The sequence below is a fragment of the Danio aesculapii genome, chromosome 9, assembly GCF_903798145.1.
Source record: "Danio aesculapii chromosome 9, fDanAes4.1, whole genome shotgun sequence".
NCBI lineage: Eukaryota > Metazoa > Chordata > Actinopteri > Cypriniformes > Danionidae > Danio > Danio aesculapii.
The window spans coordinates 57,550,632-57,570,649 of record NC_079443.1 but is presented as its reverse complement, the minus strand read 5'-3'; the positions used below and the strand labels follow the sequence as shown (position 1 = coordinate 57,570,649).

The following is a 20,018-nucleotide window of genomic DNA, read 5'->3' as shown; positions in this document are numbered from 1 at the left end:
ATTCCGCTGTGGCATAATCAGAGACTAAGCTTAAGGAAAATGATTGAATGAAAACATTTAGAAAATTCAGTGGTTCTCCCCTAGGGCTGATCTGTGTAATCACATAAAATCAACATTTTTACGAATTTGCGCACATTTTAGTGAGACATTTGTCTAATGAAAAGGAGTCATTAAGTTATAAATAGTTACTCGTTTCTTGTTGGACTTTAGCAGATCCCACCACGGAACAAACAATAAATAAGTCTTGAAAACTTGAAGAACAAGTTATAAAATATGAAGAATCCATATTATAAACATTTCATTCATTCATTCATTCATTTTCCTTCGGCTTAGTCCCTTTATTCATCAGGGGTCACCACAGGGGAATGAACCGACAACTTATCCATCATATGTTTTACACAGTGGATGCCCTTCAAGCTGCAACCCAGTACTAGGAAACATCCACACACATTCATTCACACACATACACTACTGCCAATTTGGTTCACCCAATTCACCTATTGCACATGAATTTGGACTGTGAGGGAAACCGGAGCACCTGGAGGAAACCCACGACAACACGGGGAGAACATGCAAACTCCACACAGAAATGCTGACTCAGCTGGGACAGTGTTAACCACCGTGTCGCCACAGACATTTAATATTTAATGAAATTAGCTAAGCTAAGAGCATTTATAGGTTATACTTTCAATTTGCAATATGTGTTGGCACCAGTGGTGTAAAGTATCAAATTACAAATACTCAAATTACTGTAATGGAGTAGTTTTTCAGGAATTGTAATTTACTAAGTAGTTTTAAAAATGTTTACTTTTACTTTCCCTTGAGTACAATTTTTAGTGCAGTATCAGTACTTTTACTCCACTACTTTCCTTCAACCTGCAGTCACTACTTTATTATTTCTTGTCTATGGGGATTAGAAAAATCAGTCCTTCAACTCCTGTCCAATCAAAACAAAGTAAATTACATCATACTGAACTACCTCAAGACATGGGCGATTTATAATTGCAGCAAACTGGTTGTATCATTACAAGTGTCCAAGAAGACGTCCAAAATCTTTACACGCAGTGACCCAGAGACTGTTTAGACTGAATGTCACTGATGAGAAGATGACGGATGTTCACTGTATGATGACTGAAATGGCCTTAAACAATAACTAAATGCACTACAGAATGTTACGTGTACACACACATGCACAAATTACATGTAAATGCATAATTAATAGTCAATACTCTTGAGTATGTTTTAAAGGGCTACTTTTAATTACACTTTGAGTAATATTTACAACAGATACTTTTACTCTGCTTGCACTACATTTTTGGGCAAGTATGATTTTTTAGTACTCTTTCCACCACTGGTCGGCGCCTATAGCCTGGAGCTTAGTTAGTGTGTTAACTTAACACTACAGTGTTTACTTCTTGTGTGTCTGAGTTTGGCGGGTCTTGATTGTTGCTCATTCTGACAAACAACTGAGATCTTACAGTGTGGCATGCTTCAATAGTGTAGGATTATTAAAACTCGCACAATGTGAGCCAGGTTTTACTTATACTGACAGTAAAGTCTTAATATAGTTGGTATACACCAGGGGTTATCAATCTTGGTCCTGGAGTGCCGGTGTACTGCAGATTTTAGCTCCAACCCCATTCAGACACACCTAATCAAGCTCTTACTAGGCTTTCTAGAAACATCCTTGCAGGTGTGTTGAGGCAAGTTGCAGCTAAAATCTGCAGGACACCGGACCTCCAGGACCGAGTTTGGGAATTCCTGGTCTACACTGTTAAAAATATGCATTTTTCTGTATTCTGTGATTCGTTTTTAATGTTTTTTTTCCCCTGTTTATTTATGCTTTTAAATTGCATTATGGGACCTATTTAATTAACTCATTACCTTCAACACTGAGTTCAAAACTCTTTTCAAATAAGCAGAATTAACTTTCATTTGATGAAGTTGACTGTTGGGTTTTACAGTGTAGTCTTGAATATCAAAATCTTAGAGATGAATATTACAACTAATTACAATTTATTTTTATTAAATATTATAATTTTAAGAACACATTTTAATAATTAAAAAGTAATTATTTACAAATTTCTCATTAAAATAAATGTGCATCTTAAAGATACATTTCAGTGTTTGAAATGTGGAGTAAATCTGAACGTTAAATACGAGCAATAATGACGATTTAAATGAAATAGAAATATGTGATTGTTTATAGAAGAACAAATCTAAATCTTAAAATCTAAATCTTAAATATTAATAGTATTTTTATGAGTACACAAATTAGAATATAAAGTACATTATACTGTTAGTTTTGTATTTATTAATGTTACTTTAAGATAAATGTCATTTGTAAATGTAAACCTTAAATAGTAATAATATAGGTTTTATTCATGAATACTGCATTGAGTTTGAATTTAAAGAATACAGAAAAGATAAATTATAAACAATAAAGAATATAAAGTCTTAAAAATATTATTATTAATAATAATCTTTATTAATATTAATATATCTTTATCTTTCTTCCAACCACTTTTAATCTTGAAAAGTTTTTAAAAGACTTTTATGAACATTTTTAATAGTTTAAAGCAGGGGTCACCAAACTTGTTCCTGGAGGGCCGGTGTCCTGCAGATTTTAGCTCCAACTCTAATCAAACACACCTGAACAAACTAATCAAGGTCTTACTAGATATACTTGAAACACCCAGGCAGGTGTTTTGAGGCAAGTTGGAGCTAAACCCTGGAGAGACACCGGCCCTCCAGGACCGAGATCGGTGACCCCTGGTTTAAAGTGTTCTATTGTTTGGGTTGGTGTTGTATATTATGCTACAAACACCTTGAAATAAACTGCCCGTGTTGATTTACAGACTAATTTCTCTATTTATTCTTATACATAATATGAGTTCAAACTACTTACATGTCAATAAAAGTGACTTTGTTAAACTGTAGAGTTGAATTTTCAACATCAAAGGTCCACAGAACAGAGATCAACATCCCATAATGCAATTCACAACCATAAATAAACAGAAAACGCTTGTGAATCATAAAATACAGAACCTGTTATTTGACAGATACTTTTACAGTGTATACTTATTTTATACTTGTAGTTCTATTAGTTCAGTGTTTCTCAACCATGTTCCATGGAGGACCACCAACACTGCATGTTTAGGATGTCTACTTTGTCTGTTACACCCATTACAGCACTTTCAGTCTCCCCTAATGAGCTGATGATCTGAATCAGGTGTGTTTGGTTAAGAAGACCTGGAAAATGTGCTGAGCTGGTGGTCCTCCTGGAACGTGGTTGGGAAACACTATACTAGAATTAAATTTTTTTACACTTTCAACTTAATTCACTGCAAATCTCCAGTTTCTCTTTTACCATCAGCTTCATCCTAAATCGTGCTCCTCTGAGAGGTTTTTCGACGTTGATACTTTGGAGACTTCGACGCTTCGCTCTTTGGTGGCCAAACGGGCTTCACTAATTTCACATTTTCATCCAAAGAGAAGGTCTTTTTGTGGGAGACTGTTTGCGGAGGCCATTTTACGGAGATTTTACAGGGGCTCTGATTTGCATCTTTTTCCAACATGTCTGATAATGAACATATGCTGCTTTGCGAAAGTGAATATCTCCAATCCGATCCCTCGTGCTCTTTATCCCCTGTTTCCCGACCACCCGGTAATTCACTCTGACCGAATCCATCCTCCAGATTCCCTTTAGACTTGAAGAGCTGTTTGTAATGTGGCTGGCAGTATAAATGTCCATGGAGAGAGACAAAGTTTCCGAGGCTGTCAGACAACAGAGTTGAGTCATAATTCATAAGACACTGAAAATATAACGTAAATATATCTTGTTTGTAAACAGGAACTGCACTGCAAGCTTTAAATGCAGGATGGAGTTTGCAAGTAATGGCATTTTGTGCAATAAATGTGTTAGAATAGTCACACTGTTAGACATGCTTAAAACTAAAATAGATGTTTATGCTGATTCTAAAACTTGATAATAAACACTAATACATTTTAAAGGGGACCTATTATGCAAAAATCACTTTTATACATAGCTTAAACACACCTATGTGGGAACAGTCTGTGAATATAAGCAGCTTTTAATGCTAAACAATTATTACTTTTAAATTTTATAGTCACACTTGATAAAAACAGTCTGCAGAAACACTTTGATTGACATTCTCTCTTTGTACGTGTCATCAGAGGGAGAAAGCCCAGCCTATTATTGAGGATCTTTCACTTATTAGCATAGGACGTTAGTCTTGTTTTTCAATCTGCCACTATGCTGATACACAGGCATTTGTAGCCCCGCCCTCTTTTCAAAAGAGCACAATCTCATTTGAATTTAAAGCGACAGTCACCAAAACGGCATAATTAGGATCAAAGCCTAAATGGGTCAGTTTCAAAAAAATTATAAAACATTATTTGTGAGGTATTGTGAGCTGAAACTTTACACTCTAGAGACATCAGTGACTTATTTTACATCTTGGTAAACGGGGCATAATAGCCCCCCTTTATCATCACTAATCAAGCATATAATGAACTTTCACAGGCATGTGAAATACACTAGTATACTTTAGGTTTTTAATACAATTTAAAAATACAATTAATACACTAAAAGTTACAATTGAATTACTATTAAATAAAATACCAAGCACAAAATTACTTCTTGCAAAATAAGATTAGTTAGCAAAGTTAACTAATCATTTAACACATTAGAATTAGACCTATATTGACCATTAGCCTGACTGTAAGATTACTGACTTGGCATATTTGTCTAAAAAACAGAGACATACACTACTGGTGTACAGCTTGAGACAACTCAATGGCACTGAAGAATCTTTAGGTCTGTCACCGCAAGTTATTTTCAATTTAGACAGCTCAAACATGCAGTTTAGTCTCGGACTAGCCTTAAGCCTATGAAAAAAAAAAGTAATATTAAAAAAAATATATATAATAGGTCACTCAATTAAAAGGCTAAAGAAGTAAAAGTGTAAAAGCAACTATTATCCGATATTTCCTTACTTTGACGTATATTTCAATGAACAAGTATTGACCTTATTCTTCAATGCGGAAATGCGCTCGCTTTTGCTATGTTTTAGAACTTCCGATTCAGCTCCCTATGGGAGAAATGACTCGGAATAATAAAAACGGCAGAAAACGGTCAAACTATTTACTCTTCAAACAAGTGTTTGTATGCCTATACAGACAAAGCAGAATACTATAATAAGAAAATATCAGTTTGCAACATCAAGCAGCATAATGAGCTGTTTTTAACCTTTAAAAATGAATGGAAGTGAATGAGAGCGGAAGTCTCGAGCCAAAAAGATTCAAATGGTTGCACCCACTTATATGCGAAGAATAAGGTCAATAGGCTAAATATGCAAAAACTTTTCTGTCAGTATAAGTCAAGCGTACTAGTGTATGCTAAGTGCATTTTTAAGTATTATTAAGTACCTACAGTACATTTTAGAGAAGAGTAAGTTTAATGCAAGTACTTATAGTACACTAGAATATTTTTTTTCTCTAAGGTAAATCATAAATAAATAATATTTTCTCAGTTTTAAGAATCACACTCACAATTTGTCATAATTTGTGAGAAGCTGTACAGAGCTTATAGTATGCTTTTTACAACTTGATTTAGTGCAAAAGTGTTACTCCCTATATCAGTATATCAGGAGTTTAAACGGACGAGGCATTAAAATGCAAGCAGATCTGTTTTTGTATGTTGTCATTAGAGTAGCTGATCCACAATATGTCAACAGTGTTGCCAGATGTAGCTGACTGATTCCAGCCCAAAAGCTGTCGAAAAACTGGTGAAAACCAAAAAGCGCCACCCAACAATCAGTAGACTATAATAACCTGGCTTGAGGCTGAGGAGCGCGAGGGGTGGGTGAGTGGGGGGGTGCCTGGGTGATTGAGATGTCGTGTCGGGGAGGGAGATCAAAAGCATTTCTACACTGTTCTAAGCGTATGTATGCGAGGAATGGGGGCTATAGCATCTCTTTGGGAGATCAAAACAGGTTTATAAGGGCAGACCGGGGCTGGTAGGCATGCCGTTGCAAAACTGCCCAAATTTTCATTACCCGCCTATGTCACTTTTTTACCCGCAAAAATGAATTCAAAACCGCCCAATCTGGCAACACTGGATGTAAATTCTCTGCAGTCTTTTGGAAAGGGGGTAGGGAGCAGCAACTCATTTGCATTAAAAAACACACACACACACAACTACTGTTTCCGCTTCTGACCAAAAAATGGCCTTTATAACATGGAAAATCAATGATTTTAAACACATAAAAGGACATTATAAAACCTGTTTAATGTTAAACATTTAGAGTTCTACCTTATTTTCTTTTAACTATCCTTAATTTAGTTGAAATATCAGTAAATTAGTATTATTATTATTCTATCTACAGTGTAAACATTACTGAAATTGAACATAATATAAGAGTTCAAATACTACATTCACTTCTACATTCAGACTCGCTGATGTTTGGATTAGGTATAAGAACAAACTTCTAAGTAGTGTTGTCATGATACTGGAACTCCAAACCCATTGGTACAAACATTTTAAAAACATCAATTTCCCGCTAACATTTGAGCACGTTCTTAAACACTGCTGATTTCTCAACAGAAATGACTGTGATTGGCCGTGAAGTTCATCAGTTCACCAAACTCACCGCTGTTTAATAAGTGTAACCACAGATACAAAGACACTGGAGCGTTTTAAAGCTGTGAAGATCAGTCGATTCATTCATCGCTCGTATGTCAGCTTATAAACAGACCAGCTGATCTTCGTGGCTTTAAAATGCTCCAGTGTCCCTGTATCTGTAGTTTCACTCAGTAAACAGCGGTGAGTTTGGTGAACCTTCACAGCCAGTCACATTCATTTCTGTGGAGCATGTGAACACAATCAGTTCAAAATTTCAGTTCTGATTGGTATCGAATTCCAGTATCATGACAACACTACTCCTAAGCATGAGTAACACTTTTTAATTAGTAGTTGAAACATTATTTTACATACCTCAATTTGTTTTTGCAGTGCTCACAGAAAAAGCATGATTTATGGAACTTCTTTTTGTCTGCTATCAGGCCTTCCATGGGATAAACCCTCTTCTTGCACACCGCACACATCTCGGACTTTGGTACTCGAATCTAGAATGAAAAATAACATCCTCAGTTTTGTGAACAATAAATATTTCCAAGCAGCTCTTTGTCAAACACACAGTATATCTACACCATGCAGGCCAATCACATCAACAACTTCTATGTAAGGCTTTCTGTAAGTGACTAAAACGGGATTAGTAAAAAGGCAAGATCAGACACACAATAACACACATTAATACTTCTCGAACGCTGAGATTAAAAAAAAAACTTGAGACCTTTAACACAGATATGTCAATGGCAAAAATATAGCTTTAGTTTAATAAATAACCTTTAATTTATTATAAAACAAAGATTTAAGTTGTTGCTTGTTTATTTTTAAGTAACACACATTTGTGTATTTTTAGCCAGACATGTGCTGTTCAATGTGCAGACAATAAATAAAATAGAATATTAAATAATAAAATAAAATAAAATAGAATAAAAAACAATAAAATAAAAAACAATAAAATAAAAAAACAATAAAATAAAATAAAAACAATAAATTAAATAAAATTAAACTAAATAAAATAAAAAACAATCAAATAAAAAACAATAAAATAAAATAAAAACAATAAATTAAATTAAATTAAACAAAATAAAATTAAATTAAAAACAATAAAATAAAATAAAATAAGTAAAATAACATAAAATATAAAAATAAAACAATAAGGCAATGAAATAAAATAAAAATTAAATGAAATAAAATCTAAAATAAAAATCAAAAAAATAAACAATAAAAATTTTTTTAAAAAAATAAAAAACAATGAAATAAAATAGTATAAAATAGAATAAAAAACAATAAAATAAAAAACAATAAAATAAAAAACAATCAAATTAAATAAAAACAATAAATTAAATAGAATTAAACAAAATAAAAAACATTGAAATAAAAAACAATAAAATAAAAAACAATAAAATAAAATAAAAAACAATAAATTAAAATAAAAAAATCAATAAAATAAAATAAAATCTAAAAATAAAATAATAAGGCAATAAAATAAAATAAAATAAAAAAATTAAATGAAATAAAATAAAATATAAAATAAAATTTAAAAAAATAAACAATAAAATAAAACAAAATAAAAAACAATGAAATAAACTAGAATAGAATAAAATAAAAAACAATAAAATAAAACATTAAATAATCAAATAAAATAAAATAAAAAATACAATAAAATTAAATAGCAAAACAAAATAAAAAATGAAATTAAATTTAAAATAAAATAAAAATATCAAACACACCATGCCTTTTTTGGTGACTGCATCAAATGAAATGGCCAAAGTTCTACAAAGAGCATTGCATCTACATAGAATGTACAATAAATGCTAGTAAAACCTCTTTTACTTTATTGTTTTTAATTATTTTTTCATCTCAGCCATTTTATATTTTACCCAGATGAGTGTACTGAATTTTAAAAACAAATTGGGTTATAATGTGTGGTGTTATTTTGAGGAATGTAACGAACTCACAAAAACAGTTATGAAACATAAAGCCACATTGCCTTTTCACAAGACACACAAATAAGGCTTTGTTCTGTATCAATCCCTAAAACATGCTGCTTTTTAAAGTACATTTGATTCCTGCAGCACTCTCAAATGCTAATGAGACAGAGATAAATGGCAATTATGGAGAAAGCACTCAGTGTTATTGAGATATTTGAAATTCTAAGCTGATAAATTGTCTGTTTTGATTTTTGCTGTAAGTGAAGGTTCTGTGAGCGAGGCTAGACAAAGAGAGTTTGTGATTGGCTAAAAATGCCAAATAAAGAAAGATTATTAAATGACACCTACTCAATTTAGACATGCCAGTTTGAACACTTATTGTGTGTGTGGTGTTTCAATAAAATAAAATAAAATAAAATAAAATAAAATAAAATAAAATAAAATAAAATAAAATAAAATAAAATAAAATAAAATAAAATAAAATAAAATAAAATAAAATAAAATAAAATAAAATAAAATAAAATAAAATAAAACTATAAAATAATTAAAAAATAATTAAATTAAAAAATTAATAAAACAAGATAATCATAAAATAAAATAAAATAAAAAACAATAAAATAAAATAAAATAAAATAAAAAAAATAAAATAAAATAGAAAACTATAAAATAATTAAAAAATAATTAAATTAAATTAAAAAATTTATAAAATAAGATAATAATAAAATAAAATAAAATAAAAAAAAATAATAAAAAATAAATAAATAAATAAAATAAAATAAAATAGAAAACTATAAAATAATTAAAAAATAATTAAATTAAATTTAAAAATTAATAAGATAATAAAATAAAATAAAATAAAATAAAATAAAATAAAATAAAATAAAATAAAATAAAATAAAATAAAATAAAATAAAATAAAATAAAATAAAAAGTGTCAGGTAATAATATTTTGTGTGGTATTCACAAAATTAAAACACACAATAAACAAAAAGAAAATTCAACAAGTAAAATTAGAAGGCTTTTAACATGCACATATATAAAGTGAGTCACTGTCACATTCACACATGCAATCTCTCATGTAAATGCAGCTTTTTGGGTAATACTAAACACTAAACCAGCAATTCAGTGCTACCTTAGGTTTTGCAGAGACTTGTTGTTAAAATTCATTCCTGTCATGCACTGCAGGCATATTTACAGCAGTCTCGCTTTGATGCACTAGCAGGTGGCTCAACTCTCTCACCTGTGACACCTAAGCTTTTGAACACACTCTCACTTTCTGTCCACGTTTTGTGGAAGTTCTTCATCAGTTCCTCTGCGGAAGCTTCGGGTGATGCCGTCACCTCTGACGTCTTTTTCTTCACAGCATCAGCATAAGAAAAAGGCGCCCGTTGTGTCGTAACACTCTCAGTGTGTTTAGAAACCATGGTGGTGCTTGTTGATCCGATAATTTTAGTGCCAAACTCGTCAACAGAAGAATAACACTCAGTGACTGTTTTTGTCTCCGAAAAGCCTGTTGGATCGACAGACTTGTCTACTTTCACATCTTTGCGCACAGGCAGAGGGGAGCTCAGCTGGGAGCATTGTTCCCTCTCTGGAGGAAGCTCAGGCTTTGAACCTTCAGATGCAATTTCACTCACTCTTGACTCCTGTTCCTCCTGTTTGTTTTGTAGTGCTTTGATGGGGGAACTTTGCTCACTCATTTCAAAAACATTTTTAATATCCTTGATGTTGAAAGCAGCCATATCCTCTTGTTGTCTTGCTTTCTTCGCCGTATCAAGCTCCAGGTCCTCAGTTTCCCTGCCAGGCTTCTCTGTTATGTCAATTGGGTCTTTTCTAATACCAACTTTCTCCTCTGACGTCTCAATTGTTTTGGCTTGTCCAGACAGGTCAACCTCTGAGACTTTCTCCACCTCTTTTATTGCACTTTTAGACTTGACGTCTTCTTTACTTGCGCCCGAATGCTCAAGAATATTAAACACATCTCCACTTATATTAGCATTAATCGACATTACTGATGTTTGAAAGGATGCGTGGGTCTCTTTGACCTGTTTATCTTCTATCGACACTACTGCTGTTTCAGAGGATGTCATTTTGACTTTTTTCTCTTCAACAGATTTAGAATCAATTTGGATCTGCCGATGAAACGTGGCAGGTGACTCCACAATTTCGGACTTCTTTCCTGAGACCACAACGTGGGACACTGGATCTGGCGAGGCTCCGCGGGAGAGCGTAGCTGTGGCCTTCCTAAGCCGGGTCAAACTATCCGCTCGGCTTGCAGTAGGTGAAGGTGAAGCCCTGCTTATGCGAGAGCTTGGGGTCTCAGACCTGCGTGGCGGAGGCGTTGGTGGCGTTGGGGAAGGTGAAGGTGCTGCTCTCTGTGGTGAGTCAGTTCTCCTTGTAGACTCAATAGTGATGAATGTGGGTGAAGGTGAGCGCATGCGCAAAGATGGGGATGGACCTCTGGAGTCAAGAGTTGTAGTGTTGCTCATTTGTTGCTTTCGGCTCTTACGTGTTGTCTTTGTTTCCTCTTTGACCACCCTCTGAGTTTCACACTTCGTAGAACCAATGGAAATCTTTGAAATTCTCTGTGTGGTTCCGCTAGCAACAATTTTTTCTGATGTGGCCTCACATTCATGCTTTTCAATAGTGCCGTCAAAGAGCATTAAAACGTTTTTAACATGAGTAAGAATTTCTTTCAACTTCTGCTCGTTGTGTTCAGCCACTGCCTCTTCCAAATCGCTCTTCTCTACGGGCCCCAAAAGCCAGGCAGGCATCTCATTGAGGAGCGTCTTTACAGACTTAGAGTCCATTTTTCCCGCAACCCCCTGCAACTCTGAGATATGAGACAACATCTTCTGTACTTCAGCTTGTCTTAGAGATGTGTCGGCACTCTCCGCCGAGGACTCAGCAGGCTCCTTTTGTGCAGATTTGCCTGTCATTTTTATTGGAACATTTCGGCTTTCATCTTTTGATTCCTCAGGAATCTGCTGGCTTCCACCAGCCTGCTTTTGAAGTTGCACAGCCATGCCCTCCTCCTGGATACTCTGCTGTTGGACTGTACTTTCAGTTTTGATGACCTCCTTGTAAAACTCTGCGTGTCCCGCTTGAACGGTGCGCTGTGTTTGCACAACGGTGATTTCCTCTTGTTTTTCATCTGATGTCAAGACTGGCCACTTAGGCTCAGCAGGTATGGCCTCTGTAGGCGAAACAGATGCGGTGTTGTTGCTTTGGGCTGCCTCTCTGTCTTTCTTATTCTTGCTCCTCCTTTTCTTTTTTGGAGCGGCAGGGGGCTCCTCTACAGGCTTCTCTTTGGCCATTTTCTCCACTTTACCCTCTGTTTCTGTGGGGCTTCTTTCTCTGCTTTCTTTCACCTGAATGTTATCCTGCTCCGCTGTGGCTTTCTCACTGCTCTCCAGTTTAACACTCTTATTAATTTTCTTTACCTTTTGACTGTCTGCCTTTTGTGGCTTCTGCTCAGCATCCTTAATTTGTGTCTCTTTGTTTGGTTTGGATCGATCAGATGAGCTTTTTTCTTGATTTTTCTTTGGCAAACTTTCCTCTTTTGTTTTGTCCTCAGATAAAGATATGCTGCTCACATCTTTTTCGACAGTCTCAGATGCATTTGTAGGAGCACTTTGAGATCTGTCTGTTATGACAGAGGCTGTTATTTCATCTTTGTCTATGCTTTTAATAACCGTTTTTGTCACCTGTTGTATATTGGTTGTCATAGATCTCTTCTTTTTCCTTTTGGTTGAAGTGGAGGTGGTCTGCTGCTGACCTGAAGAGCCCAGCGATGACTGATTAGAGATAATGCTCTGTTTAACAGAGGAAGTAACAGGAGATTCTGGAGGAGATTGCTCATTTGTGGCAGCGATCAAAGCCTTGCTTGGGGGAGCATTTGAGAGAGCTGTGTGCTTGGATGAATCATATGAGTCTGTGGCTGATTCGGATTTGGTCACACTCTTTTGAGCTCTCTCTTGAGTGAAATCAAATGATATGCTTGCCTCTGATTGCACCGTGCTCGTGCTCTCTGAAGAAAGCATTTCAAGGGCTGCACTGACTGACTCGTGCATGAGGATTTCAAAGGCTGGGGAGCGTGATGGTGGTGGCGGCGGTGTGCAGCTTTCCTCCCTTTGCTGTCTGTACTTCTGTTCAGCTTGTATTAATGGGGTTTTGAATTTGCTTACCGGGGATTTGCACACTGGAGGAGGAGAAGGGGGTGGGGTGAGCATCAAGTTTGTGAAAACTTTCTTGGGAGGCCGCGGAGACTCCGGTGGCTGTTTAGTGAATGCAGACTGACTTTTAGAGGACAACACGGTGGACCTGGCTGATAATGTGGTGACATTTTTTCTACTTTCTTCTACAGAATGCACATTTATTTGCTCAAATGAGATCGCTGGCTCAAGTTTGGGTACTTTGCAAAGCATTGGTGCTTTGACGGGTTTGACAGTCATTTTTGTGGGTTTGGATGGTGTTAGGCTGGGCAGTGGAAGGATGTCTAGCTCTTGCTCTGTTGGAGGGGGAGGGAGGAGGTCTAACTCAGCTGTAGGTGGAGCAGGGGGAAGAGGTGATGGAGATGGTGGAGGAGGTAAATTATCGAGTTCTGTCTTGGCTGGATCACCAGGAGGAGGTGTTGGGGGAAGAGGAAGATCATGATCACCTCTAATGCTCGGAGGAGGAGTGGGAAATGAGATGCTGTCATAATCTGGAGGGGGTGATGGAGGAGGAGGCAGAGGGGGTTCCGGGTCAAGTAATGGAGGTGGCATACACATGTCCTGCTTTTTTCTTTTATCCAGTCTGATTAAACCCCTACAGCCACTTTTTTTGAGGTTACGGAAATCAGTCTTCAGCGTTTTGACACCGTGTGTTTGAACAATTGTTTTGTGCTCCAGCACTGTAGTCTTTGTCTCCTGGCAGCATGTTGTGGTGTGGCCACTGATTGTAGAGCTCTCTTGAGATCCATATCTGTTTTGCATTGATTGCTTGTGAGTGCTCTGTGATTCACTGCTCATATCAAGGTTTTTAACTGCAGGGGTGGGCCTCTGTGCTGGGATGTCTTTCACAGATGGAGATGGGGCTTTAGCAGGAACTTTGACCTTTCTTATTGGTTCCCTTCGGGGAATCGTTGGGCTTGATCTGCGTGCTGTTTCCATTAAGGATTTTATTGTACCCTTAACGTCTCCTTTAATCACCTCTTCTTTCTCTGATTGAACTTGCTCTTGGGTGTCATAGAGTGACTTTATTGAAAGCTTCACGTCGCCCTCTGTGCTTGCTCTGCGCTGCATTCTGGGAGATGGAGGAGGCTCTAGTAGCAGTTGAATTTTGCCTTTCACGTCTCCCTGGACCCCAATCTCCTGCTGGCAAACCTTTCTCTCATTTGATGCTTCTTGTAAACTCTGTATTGCATTGTGAATGTCACCCTTAACAATCATCTCCTTCTCCACCTCTCTTACAGCATGTTTGGCCTCCTCCAGTGATTTCAATGTACCTTTGATGTCACCTGGCACCAAATCTTCTACGACAACTTCCACCTTGGAGTAAGAAGAGTCTTTGAGTGATTGCAGTGCTCCTTTGATGTTACCAGGAATGATTTCTGGCTTTTCTACCTCTTTGGGCTGATTTTGGGCCTCCTCAAGAGATCTCAGAGTCATAGGTAAATCAGCTTTAACAACTTCTTCTTTTTCCAGAACAACTGCCTGGTTTATAGACTGTGTCAGTGAATTCAGCGCAGCTTGCAGGTCTCCTCTCACAATCTCTTCTTTTTGTAAATGTTCGAATGAGACTTGAGGCTCAGTCATGAAAACCTTAACTGTGTTATGAACATCGCCAGGCACTATATCTTCCCTGTCCACCAGACGACCAATTTGAGCTTGATTACGTGTCAGGATGAGTTTCGTTTCTTTAATATCTCCCCCGATGATTTCCTCTTTTTCAATCCTATCCAGGTCTCCCTCATCTGGCTCCACCTGCAGCTTTCTGAGGTAATCCAGTGCACCTGACTCAATACATGTAGAATAAAAGCTCACCTTTCCCCTTTCTGTTTCTTCCACTTTAATTCTCGCAATCTCCTCGTTGTCTGGATTGCAAAGTCTCTCTAGGCACCCCTTAACATTACCACTGACTATATATTCCTTCTCGGTGCTTGATTCCTCATGAGAATTGAATAAAGAGTAGATGGTCATACGAATGTCCCCCCTTTCGTCTTCCTGAATGAGAATGCCCCGTTTGCCAGTGCTCTCCTCTTTCAGCAGGTTGTTTATGGCTTCCTGAATGTCACCTCTTATTATCTCCTCTTTCTCCACAGAGGTGACACTGTGCTCTTGGAGCAGCTGTTGCACGGTTCCGCTGATGTCGCCCCTCTCCTCTGCATTTATAATGATTTTCTCCTCTGTTTTCTCCTGTCTGTTGAGAAGATTTATCATGATGTTTTGCAGATCTCCTTTAATGATTTCTTCTTTTTGAATCTCAGGAGCATCTTTGTTCATAAGGTTGTACTTTGCCATGCGAACATCTCCAATTTCATCTGCTTCTATGATGATACCTTTGGAGTCTACCATTTTCTGGGTGTACAATTCATCAAGGGTGGCCTTGACACTTTTACCAACAATCTCAGTCTTCTCGACTCTGCTCTCATTGAATTCAGTGAATGGTGTGGTTTCAAAAAGCCAAGTTGTGGATTTCACATCTGCTTTGGGTATGTCTTCAGCAATCACTTGTATATGTTCCTCACTCTCATTAATATGATCAAGAGGATTCTTCTCAAATAGCCACACAGACTGTTTGACATCCCCCTTCAGCTGTTCTTCCAGAACAACAGTATTCATCTCTTCCTCTGACTTTTCAGCATGGATCTGATCAATTGTGTGAGTTTCAAACATCCATTTTGCTGTCCTGACATCTCCTTTGTGGATTTCACTCATGCTGACAGTACGCACCAACTTTTGAGACATTGCATCAGATTCAAAACGCTGCTTGTTTGTTTTAACATCTCCTCCCTGAATGTCCTCGACAGTTTTGATTGATATTTTAGCATCTTCTGCAATCTTATCAAGGGGCTGGGTTTCAAACCTCCATCTTGCTGAGCTGACATCACCACTGTGGATATCTTCCTGTGTAACCGCTTTTAGAATGTAGACCTCATCTGTCTCTCTAATTGAGTCCAGAGGCTTTGTTTCGAACAGCCAACGGGCTCCTACTACATCACCTCTTTGTATTTCTTCTTTTGTTAGCGTGGTCACTTCATGATAATGGCCTTCTTTGTCTTGGATGGCATAAAGAGGCTGAGTCTCAAACATCATGGCATAAGTTTTCACATCACCTTTTTCTTCATCCTCTCTCATTACTTTCTGCAGCTTTCCTATTTTAGCCTCAGAGTCTTGAATCTTATCTAACGAGCAGGTCTCAAAAATGAATCTACCTTTATCAACATTGCCTCCCTGTACATCTTGTATCATACGAGCTCCTTTCAGCTCACTGGGGTTCTCAGATATTTCATCTATGGGTTGGTTTTCAAATAGCCATTTGCAGTTTCCAACATTTCCTTTCTGAATATCCTCAGCTTGAGCGCTTCGCAGCTGTCTCATAAAGTCCTCAGAGGTTGAGCTCATCACGTCAGAAGACTGGGTCTCGAATATGTATTTCATCCGAGACACATCCCCTGACTGTATATCTATCTCAGTCACGCTCTTAAATGCTTCTCGATCCTCTCCAGCGATGTTCTCCAGGTTCTCTGTCTCAAAGAGGAATCGTGCCATGCGGACATCTTTCCCATGAATGTCCTCTTGGTTCACCGTGCGAATTTGCAACAGCTTTTCTGAGTTATCCTGTATGGCATCAAGGGTTTGAGATTCAAAAAGCCAAGTGCATGTTTTGACATCTCCTTTTTGAACTTCATCAGAATCTTTTGTACTCTTAAGCTCTTCCCTTTCATACAGAGTGTCTATAGGTTTAGTCTCAAAAAGCCACTTACAGGTTTTGACATCACCTTTCACTATGTCTGCTGTTTCCTTAGTAACACACTCGTCATCTTCAATATTGCTGAAATACTTAATGGCATCGAGAGGCTGTGTTTCAAAAAGCCATTTTGCTGTCTTGACATCTCCAGATTCAACCTCTTGTTGGGTTATGCCCTTGATGATTTGGAATTTAGAGATGCTCTCATCAAATTGGTCAATAGGGCGAGTTTCAAACATCCACTGGCAGCTTCTGACATCTCCTTTGACGATTTCTTCGCGCCTTACAGTTCTGACCTCATGGTAATGTCCAGAGCTGTCTTGCAAAGCGTATAATGGCAGGGACTCAAACAGATCTTTATTTGATCTCACAGAACCAGTGGTGACGCCCTCAACCTGAATCCTCTGACTTTCGTTATACTGGCTTAAATCATTTGTTTCAAATATTTGCTTGTAATTTCTCACATCCACATTTTCGATATCCTCCAGATTCACAGTTTTTGTAATTTCCTTTCTCTCCTCTCTTATCTGTTCCAGTGGCTGGCTCTCAAACAGCCACTTTTGGTGTCGTACATCTCCTCTCTCCTCAGATGTCATCATTGTTTTGAGTTTCCCCACCTCTGCAAGCTCTTTTATCTCATCTTTTGGAGCAGTTTCAAAAAAGTGTCTGGCAGACTGAACGTCACCTCCTATAATTTCCTCTGCACTTGCTGGTCTGGCATTGGAATCATCCTTTAATGTATACATCGGTTGTGTCTCAAACACCCAACAATTTTTACGGACATCACCCTTGTAACTTTTATCAATACGTTCAGAATCGATTGTTTTTATAAATACTTTCTTTTCCTCTTGAATGTCTTCCAAACGTTGGTTCTCAAACAGCCATCTCTGATGTACTACATCACCTTTTTCTTCCTCTAATGCTACAGTTTTAAGTCGATTTACCTCATTGTCTTCATCTTGGATGATCTCCAGTGCTTTATTCTCAAACTTCCATTTCTGGTGTCTCAGATCACCTTGCTCTTCCTCATATACAGGCCATTTTTGTAGTTTTCCTACTTCTGGAAGCTCTTTCAGTTCATCCGGTGGAGCATTTTCAAATAAGTGTCTCACAGAGCGAACGTTACCTCCAATAATCTGTTCTGTGGCGACAGGTCTAGAGTTGGCATCATCTTTAAGTGTATCCATCGGCTGCGTCTCGAACACCATACAATGTTTGCGCACATCCGCCCCAAGAATCTCTTTCTGCTGATTCTGCAGTCTCTCCCACTGTGAGTTTATAGAGTCAAGCCTCTTTGTCTCAAACAGCCATCTTCCCCTTTTTGCATCACCCATATGGTTGTCCTCCATGGATACACTAGAGATGAGCCTGACCTGAGAAATGTCCATTTCGATATCATTCAAAGACTGCGTCTCAAAAAGCCATCTCGATGTTTTGATGTCTCCTTTCTCAGTCTCCTCTCGACGCACAGAAGTAATCAAAACCATTTCGCCAGAGTGTTCCCTCATCACACACATGCACTGAGTCTCAAACATCCATATGATTTTCTTGACTTCTGACTTGATCTCCTCCAGTACAGACTTTAAGCTCAGCAGCTGCTTTTCATCCATGGTTTCTGTGTCACCCAAAGAATCCATTTCTTGGTTTTCAAATATGTACCTCACAGACTTCATATCCCCTTCTGTGGCTTCATGTGTGAAGATTACTTCTTTGGTTTGCTCATCGTCAGTGTGAAGTTTATTTAGTGTATCCATTGGCTTTGTCTCAAACAACCAGGCAGCGGCACGCACATCTCTTTTTCCTACTTCATTCACAAGGTAGTTCCGTTTAGAATCCCGTTTCTGTCCCACCTCATCAATAGGCTGCATCTCAAACATCAAAGCCGTGTTTCTAACATCACCTCCTGCGACGAACTCCTGCTGACCAATCTTTCTGCTTTCCTCTTCATTGTCCGAGTCATCCTTAATGCAATCCAAAGGTTTATTCTCAAACATCCAACGCATGGACTGCACTTCGCCTCTCAGAATCTCATCCCACTCCAGATATTCACGATCCGGGCTTCCGTTTGAGTTGCTTCCGGTGTGTTCAAACTGGTACGCGGCCTCTTGAACATCGCCAACAGCTTCGATGTCCTCATCATTGTAGAAATCTTTTTCCAGGTCTTTCCTGACATCAGGGTGAATGTGTTTGCAAAGACGTTTCAGTTCAAGTAGCTCCCTCTGTCTGAAGTGTTGCTCTCTGTTCACTGCGTGTTTCACTGGTTGTGTTGGAGGTTCAGGGAAGATCTCTGCATCATCTGAAGGCTCCTCCAGTAAGTCGGGTGGAGGTGGTGGCAGATACTCCAGATCTTCTTCATCGCCGACATATTCATCATCAAAAGTAATCAATGGTTCGACAAGTTCTGCTTTATCTGTGGAAACACTATTCAGAGTGCTTGCTATCTCAGTCTTCATGGTTTGATGGGATGCGCTGACATCTGATTGCAGTTGTGCACGGCTTTTGTCACGTTCAATCTTTTTTGGGGAAAAGAATAATTCATATAATTCAGTGTGACTCTCAAATGACTAATACTTTTGCTGGATCAGAAGGTTTGGAAAAGCTCTTAATTTTAATAAAAACTGAATATTCTAAAGTGTAGTAAATTGTTTCTAAAACCTTTCCAAGATTTTTGTGCTCTTACTGTGCATTTAACAAAAATGAAAGAAGAAAACATTTTTTATGCTGTTGTTGAGGCTCAAAATGTAATTTATTTATTTATTTATTGCCACATCAGCAACTTATGGCTATTTCAAGGCATAATGGATATACATCAAAAACATTACATGATAAAAACTAATTCGTATTACAATGAAAAGTTACTTAGACAAAAATATAAATAGAAATAAATAAATCAAATTCACAGAAAAGTATATTCAAAGTTAAATATGATTTTTCAGTTCAATATTTGATAAATAACTAAAGATTCTTCCTATTGGTAGCTTTTTAAAAATGTCCATCGAAGTGTTGAGGCTCAAAATATAGATTTTTAAAATTATTTATGTTTGAAAAAGTTTTGCTTGTAAAACTTTTTTTAACCCTTGTGAAACTAATCAGATTTAGTATCTTTTGTTATGTTAATACTGAATTTGACTGCTGTAAAAATGTTTCAAATGAATTTTTTTAGTTTTTTTTATTTGCATAAATCTATTACTCAACCTCTGTTCTGATCAAAACGACGAAATGCTTTTAAAATTACAAGATTTTAACCGTTTAATTGCCAAATTCACAAAGGATGTCACTGATTTGATGAAAAAAAACCCACAAAATTACTTATTTTCAATAAAAATAGCAAAGTTTACTTTTCTAAGTAATTTAGTAGTTTTGATCAGGACTGACTGAGGTTAATTAACAGATGTAAAAAAAATAAAAAATAAAAATAAAATTATATATATATATATATGATGCATTTTACAGCAGTTTAACTAAGTAGAAGTTTTCATCCC

At 36.9% G+C, this 20,018-nt stretch overlaps 1 protein-coding gene across 1 annotated transcript in view; it reads right to left on the bottom strand.

The window, feature by feature from the left end:
- Positions 1 to 3,690: 3,690 nt before the first annotated feature.
- xirp2b (xin actin binding repeat containing 2b) overlaps positions 3,691 to 20,018 on the bottom strand; it is an 84,692-nt gene continuing 68,364 nt past the window's right edge. Inside the window, exons 7-9 of the mRNA XM_056466098.1 lie at positions 9,824 to 19,049; positions 7,019 to 7,149; positions 3,691 to 3,777 (exon numbers count right to left, since the gene is read on the bottom strand). Of these exons, the coding sequence (XP_056322073.1) occupies positions 7,058 to 7,149; positions 9,824 to 19,049 (9,318 nt within the window). The 3' untranslated portion in view covers positions 3,691 to 3,777; positions 7,019 to 7,057. The remainder of the gene's footprint in view (positions 3,778 to 7,018; positions 7,150 to 9,823; positions 19,050 to 20,018) is intronic.